Genomic DNA, 7890 nt, shown 5'->3' on the forward strand with positions numbered 1-7890 from the left:
ATCAGCCGGAAGGATTTGATGACGGTACAGGTCGTGTATGCAAATTGAACAAAAGTATTTATGGACTGAAACAGGCACCGAAGAATTGGAATGAGAACTTTTCAAAATTTCTTGAATCTTTAGAATTCGTCAATACGGATGACGACCCATGTGTTTACTATAATAGAGATAGAAGTCTGATTATTGTTTTATTTGTAGATGATGGACTGCTTGCAGGTACCAATGTGGATGCCATGATTGAAATTCTGAAGGCACTAAATCATAAATTTGAGGTCACTTATGATACCGCTCGTCAAGGAAAACTGTCATATCTTGGTATGGAAATACAAAATGGTCAATCTGGAATTTTTGTTAATCAGTCTAAATACATCAAGAAAATTCTCAAACACTTCAAATTTTATATGTTGAATACGACGCCCACACCCATGGAGCGTGGTATGGTAACTGATGAAGAGAATTATGTAAATGACAAACCACTGAACAAGTCAGAACCTTATCGTGAAGCTATTGGAAGTCTGTTGTACTTGTCTGTGATATCTCGTCCAGATATCAGCTATGTGGTGAATTATCTAAGTCGTTTTAATGGTAAACCTATGGTAAGTCATTGGAAGATGATTAAACGTGTGTTCCAATACTTGAAAGGAACAGATAGTTATGGAATATTTTTCGATGGTGACACGAGACTTATTGCCTATACTGACTCGGATTATGGAGGTGATAAATTCACTTGATATTCCACTACTGGTGTTCTTGTTATCAGAGGAGGTCCAATTGTATGGTATACCAAAAAGCAACGTCATGTTAACTTCAACTTCTGAGGCTGAGTATCGAGCAGCTGTTTCGTAAATTGATGACATATGCTGGATACGACGTATCGCAAACGAACTAAACTTCTTGAACTTGAGTGAACCCACCACACTATGCATTGATAACCAGTCTGCTGTACATATGCTACAAAGCACCAGTAAAGGGAAGATAACGCACGGGAAGAAACATATTGACATTCCGAGAAAGTTTATACAGGAACATATTGGAGAAACTGTGAAGTTAGAAAATGTCAGAAGTTCTGAACAATTAGCCGATATATTGACCAAACCATTAGCCCGTAAGATATTTGCAAATTTGCGTTGTAAAATAATGAAGGAGGAGTGTTGAGGAGTAATTATTTTATTTATGTATGTTTTCATGACTATGTAGGTTTTTTTTGTTCAAGTGTGTACTACGCCATGAGAAGCGTCCAGTTGTTCTTTGTATTATTAGAACTGTAGTCAGTGCAATGTTCTCTGTATGCGTAGTGTTTATTACTATTCAAATGTATATTCTATTTTACTAATGTTTGGACTGATAATGCTTGATTTTTCCTTCTGGAATAAACATAACTTAGCAACACAGTACCACGATTCTGGCATCACTGGACTGGTGTCCGATTCCTGTACGGTTCCTGGAATTCTGGCCCGCTACAGCCCCGACTAGTGCGGGAAACGAATGTCTACTGTATATGTTGTTAGCGAGGACACCTTATATGTAAGTGAAATCACTACGATAACTCCCAATGCAATAATTTGGACGAAAATTGCTACAGATGAAATCTGTATGGTTCGAACGGGGTCCCATAGTGATTATTATGTTTATTATTCAATTTCTTTCCATCATTAGCATTTCGAAATTTCAAGCACGTCTTCAATTTTTTAAATAGAAGTTAATATTTTGGGGCAGATATAAAGTGGTAGAATCTCTTTCTAGGGGTGCATAAGTCATGAATACTGTGTCCCAATGTACTGTATGGTTGTGTTAGTAAATACACAAAGCTATATGAAGCCGTAATACTAAGAATAACTATATATAAAAAACTTGCATTGATTCGGTTGTAAACCTGACTTGAAACTTTAAACGTGTTTTTCTCAAAACCACATTTTCAAAATCGGTGATCAAAATATCTCCAGAACCGCTGCATCGAACTGATTCAGCTTTGGTAGACTCATTCTATACATAGAAATCTAGTGCTGATCGTGGCTTTTTGTATTTCATTGCGTAGTTTTTATTTTATAGATCAAAATTGAACGATTTTTTTTAGCAAACATCGATAGTTCGATTTTGAACAGCCGCCATTTTGTCGTAAATTAATTTTTCAGGATAATGAACGATTGGGCAGTAGATAATTTAATATATTAACTAAATTTGCTCGGATTTTTTATTTTAGATAAACGAACACGAAGTTACAGTGGTCATCGCAAAACGTCTAAAATAAAAACACCGCCGGGAGATCGCTGATATTTCCCCTATTTATTCATATTTTGCATTGAAGAAATTATTATAAGCACTTTAAAATGTATACTTTCGAATACAATGATGTATGTTTAAAAAAGTCTTCAAGTTTTTTAAAAATACATTCCAAAAGTACATGTCTTTTTCGAGCTTGCAGGTAGGCATAACCAAGTAAATTACAGTATCAACTAATTTTTAAAATTGTTGTACGAACATCTTGGCTACTCTTAAGACATACCTTTTTCAAGATATATGGCGCATCTACATTGAGTTTGCATCTTCGTTCCGTTATTCGAATAGCACCGTTATCACTCTCCTCGTCTGAAACTATCTCGCAACCAACAAAAACGGGAATTTGCGGACATGTTGGAAACCTACGTTCATATGCCTAGAAATACAATAAAAATATATCAAAATTTATATAAACAGTTTATAGGTATGAAGTAAATAATACAGTGGACTCTACTTATATTGCCATGGTCGGGGCTATAGGAGAGTAAAATGGCAATGAGCTCAGAGTCCCTTCCATGGTAAGTTCTATCGTTATAGTCTCGGCCTCAACGCCTGCGCAGAAGATAGATCGTGCTGGTGCGCCGGCGTACGCAACGTGGTGGGAGAGCAAATTTCTGTGATCGAAAGTACGTGTGAAGGGGAAGTGCCTCGCGTGGCAATATAGTTAGAGTCCATTGTACTCGTAAAAAAGGGGAACTTAAGTTTTTTTAGATTTCTTGTATTTATACAGGATGTCCACAAAGCCTTTATATATTTTATATAAATTGTTGAACAAAGATCAAACTCCAAGAGGATGTTATTAAAGGAATATTTCAATGCACAATTCAAACAATTTCTTCAATTCAGCATACAAGAAAACAGTTTCCAACATTCCTGGAGTAATCTGTGCCGCTACTTGTACAATACAATGTCTCCACGCATGCAAATTTTCAATTCTTTGGCAACACACCTGAAATTTGTTTAGACTCCACGCAAAAGATTTAATTTTTTTTCGATGGAATTAGTGGAAAAAATTGTTTCAATTGTACATAAAGTATTCTTTGAACAACTTCCTTTGGAGTTTTGTTCTTGTCCGACACCCTGTACATGGTTTAACTTGTCGAGGTTTACTTGACGTGTGCTATGAAAGGTAGCACGTTTCATTTTTTTAATGAAACTTTGTTCTCTGTTGTTCCTACACTTTACACCTCCTGCAGCAGAAAGTTCTACTCTATTGCATGCTATGGTTAGATTTTCTCCTAGACCTCTAGGTTTTGAAATAAATTATAGAATATCAGCAAAAAGTGGTGCATTTAGGAGTGATTTTCACTTTGAACATTACTTAAACATATTTAGATGTCTATAATCTAATAACAACTTATATCATTTTGTTCGCAAGAGTCTAGAGAATTAATGCGTGTAAAAAGAAACTGAATAACTATTACTGTAAGAGCACAACACAGCTCCAAAGTTGAAAATTTGACATTTTTTTCAAATAGATTTTTTCAATAACTGGATGTGCTGGAAAGAAACGGTTTGCAGATTCGTATTCAGCGTATGAAGATTTATCAGAAACGCTGATTGAAAAGTGAAACAATTTTTAGGCGTTGAACACTCTAATAGGGGCGCAACACTTCTGGCCCTTATTGGTAGGAGAGCCTTAGTTCCTGGCCTTCCTGAGGGTACATGTTCGTTTGAGAGAAACGGGTACAGCAACTCCCTTATCGATGTATTCATATCAGACGCATTTAGAGCTTGTAGGGTTACGCAAACCAAACTTATGGCTGGTACATGGTCGGTCTTCGACCATCTTTACATTGTCCATGTGATTGGTGACTCCCCCATTCCCTCTTCTAGGACGTTCTCTTTGGGCTTCTCAGCCAAGAACGTGGACACTGATAGGATTGTGGACACCTCCCGTGCAAGTAGGCTTTTGGATCTTTTACAGGGAGCCCTCGACACCACTAAGATCAGTGAATATCATAATGCACTCATGGAATTGACGAAGACATCCCTCCACCCGAGAATCAACGCGAATAGAAGTGTAAGGAAAAACTGGTGGAGGTCCAGAGAGATTAAGACTGTCAGAGAAAAAACTAATAAGGCCAGGAGAAAGCTGACAAGGGTCAGGAGAAAATGGAGACACTGCCCGTACACTGAGTCTTTAGAAAACAACTTTCACGATGCCAGGAGAAACTTGAAGAGTATGATCCTTAAGTCCAAGCATCAAGTTTGGCGCATCTTCTATGAAGACCTAAATCGTGACCCTAGGAGGAGGCCCCACTTGCCAAAATGTCCTCCCCCTCCATAGGAGAGCTTTCTATCAAGAAAGAAGAATACACGGAGAGTCATCGTGAACCTGCTAATCACGAAGTTCTTCACCTCATGTACTTCATATACCAGGGCTCTGAAAACCTCATACTCCGGGAAAACCGTGGGATCGGATTGATCCCCGGTAAGCTTTTGAGAGTAGTGATATCCAACTTTAAAGACGACATTGACAAGATAATGAATCATAATATTGAGCACGGACAGTGCCTGAGGGGATGGAGGCGGGGTAGGTTGGTCCTCCTAAAGAAACTCGGTAAACTACCGAGGGATAAGAGCGTCTACAGGCTCAACTCCAATGTTCCCCAGATAGCGAAGATTTGAGAATACCTCGTAAAACAAAGACAGGAAACGGTTATTGACCCTAGGGATATTTCAATGAGACAGTACGCATTTGATCTGAATAATAAATATATCCTCGGTAAACTGTTATTTTTATCGACCTTCGGCTTTCATCTTGCTCATACATCATAGTGCAACATTCGCTCATAAAGCTACTGTACAGCTTTAGCACATTCCAACGTAATCGTTTCCTTTATCACATCTTGAAGCTCAATTATTCAATTGAGAATTATAACATGCACACTTCTGATATCCCGATTATTTCGTGAATCCCGACTCTTTCGAGAATCCTGATAAATTCGAGAATCTCTACTTTGTCGGGAATCCCGATAAATTCGAAAATCTCCAAATTTTCGGGATCCCGACCCGACCCGACTTGAACTTCGAGTACCCGAACTTTACAAACTTTCGGGATCTCGACCCGACCCGACCAGACCGTTGCTCGACCCGACCCGACGCTCGGATTCCCGAAATTTCGGGTACCCGCACACCCCTAGTAAGCATCTACGCCTGGTTTTGTTTACGAGCTTACGTTACAAAACCCACCGAATAAACATTTTTTACCACTTCGGTAACTGCAGTGACCAGTGCGTCAGTTCCAGATTATATACATCCGCGCTATTACCTTATTGATTACACTATTCAATTATAGTTTAACATTCCTTATTATACATGGAAGTACTATAGAATATAAAACATATGTATGCTTTTCTGATCGCAATTCGTAATGTTATTACTATCACTGTGTTAATCATTCGTTATTTTCTTCAATGTTATAGCGTTTGAACGGTGCTGTGTGCAGTTTGGTGATAATTACCGCACATTTCGTATTATTAAGGTGAGTAAAATATTATAAATTCATGTGTGCAATGAAGGAAGCAGGATGTGTGAAAATATTATGGTGCATAATTTCCAATTATAATTTCTTAGATGTCAGGAAGACGTTCTTGGGCGTGGGCGTACGCGAAGCTCATTAATACTGACTTGGAAAGAAGTCGTGCTGAATGCATCGTATGCAAAAAAGTGTTCGCAACGAATGCGACGTTGGCGCTGATACGGCATCTAGCGAGGACACATAACATTGAACGGACAGTTGAGGCAGTTGTTGTTGTTCCCTCGACGTCTTTATCAGCGGTGTCAGAATATCAACTGATTCCGTATGCTGGTAAGAACAGAATACATTCACATTTATTATTATGATTTAATTTCAATGAAAATATTGTACACTTTTATATGGAACGAATGGATCGGAGAAGACTGATATGCGTTCCATAACCAACCTACCGCGGTTCGGTCGAGTTATTATATGGCGGACGGCCCGAGCCATAGACATATATTTTGGGCGTGGGGAGCATAGGATTGGAGGGGAAAAGGCAGCGGTTGTTAGAGGTACGTCGGTTAGCTTCGGATGCATTCAGCTCGATTCGGCTTGTTATTAACCCTTTCATTACGGGTGCCGCCTATAGGCGGCGGCCGCGCGACGTCCTGTGTGTACGGGTGCCGACTATAGGCGGCGGCCGCGCGACGACCTGTGTGTACGGGTGCCGCCTATAGGCGGCGGCCGCGCGACGACCTGTGCCGACTCACGCTGGTAAAAAGAAATGTACTGTACCGACAGAGTATCTCTTGATTCTATTGACCCGTATTGGATTAAATCCTAATAGAAACAGATTCTACATACGAAAGAAGCTTTCGTTTTTTTCTACTTGATAGTGGAATATTTGTACGATACAAGACGCGATTATATGAAACCAGGATTATAGTACAAAATCCCTCTTGAACAGTTACAAGTAATTCAAAGAAAGCGAGAGAAATTGGAAAGATTAGTGTGCAATTTTACAGTTTTGAGGTCAATTTTCAGGTCAGAAACATTCGATAAACATTTGATCATATTTGAACATTCTGTTTGAAGCTTTGTTAAAAATTTGTTTTATATAATGTTTTTTGCGCCCTTGTTAGAATGTCACGGTGGAATTCAAAGAGAAATCTATTTTCCAATGGATTGACTGAAACAGAGTACGATTCCGAAAATGAAAACGAAAACAATTTCATTGTGCAGAGAAAAAAAAGGACTATATGTGATACCTCACACTCAGAAATAGAAAATGATGACGAAGACAATGACGACCACTGCGACACATGGACTTCAAAAACTTTCGTTCCTAAAATACATCCGTTTACGGCAAAACATCCAGGGATTATACCAAATATCAGCAGATCGGCAAAAATCATTGATTATTTTGAACTTTTTGTCTCAGAAGAATTCGTACAATTAATTGCACATGAAACGAATGATTATTGGTCAAAAAAAGAAAACAACAATATGAAGGATGTAAACGGAACAACAGTATCCGAATTGTACTGTTTTTTCGCTATTTCATTTCTTATGACACGTAATAAGAAATTATCCCTGGTGGAATATTGGAGTAAAGACATACTTCTGCGTAGTGATATCTTCGGAGAAATTATGGCTAGAGATCGATATTTGAAACTGTTAGAGATGCCACATTTCAGCCATGATGTTAGAGCATCCAATGATCGGATATATAATATAAGGAACATCATTGATATGCTCCGAAAAGCATTTAGCGAATCATTCTATCCGTATAAAAAATTATGTATTGACGAGAGTTTGCTTTTGTATAAAGGACGACTATCCTTTAAACAATATATTCCTTCGAAAAGAAGTAGATTCGGCATTAAATCGTTCATACTTAGTGATTGCCGAACAGGGTTTGTGCAAGATATTATTGTGTATGCCGGATCATCGACAAAAGTCAATAGCGAAAATAAGGAAATTGGTAAATCGGGGGCAATAGTAGAAACACTTATGAAGCCCTACTTAGGAAAAGGCCATACCCTGTTCGTAGATAACTGGTATTCCAGTCCAGCCTTGTTCAATTTATTATATAACAACTTCACAAATGCATGCGGAACTGTAAGGAAAAGGCGCAAAGGAATGCC

The 7890-nt window shown here is 38.4% G+C and overlaps 1 protein-coding gene across 1 annotated transcript in view; it reads right to left on the reverse strand.

The window, feature by feature from the left end:
- The window catches only part of LOC107192635 (protein real-time-like), a gene marked incomplete at its 3' end in the record, with an annotated part of 22405 nt that extends 19040 nt beyond the window's left edge, over positions 1-3365 (reverse strand). The window contains exons 1-2 of the mRNA XM_015581941.1: positions 3306-3365; positions 2504-2653 (exon numbers count right to left, since the gene is read on the reverse strand). Coding sequence (XP_015437427.1) covers positions 2504-2653; positions 3306-3365 — 210 coding nt within the window. The remainder of the gene's footprint in view (positions 1-2503; positions 2654-3305) is intronic.
- Between the last annotated feature and the right edge of the window lie 4525 nt (positions 3366-7890).

This window comes from Dufourea novaeangliae, unplaced genomic scaffold, assembly GCF_001272555.1.
Source record: "Dufourea novaeangliae isolate 0120121106 unplaced genomic scaffold, ASM127255v1 scaffold388, whole genome shotgun sequence".
Classification (NCBI taxonomy): domain Eukaryota; kingdom Metazoa; phylum Arthropoda; class Insecta; order Hymenoptera; family Halictidae; genus Dufourea; species Dufourea novaeangliae.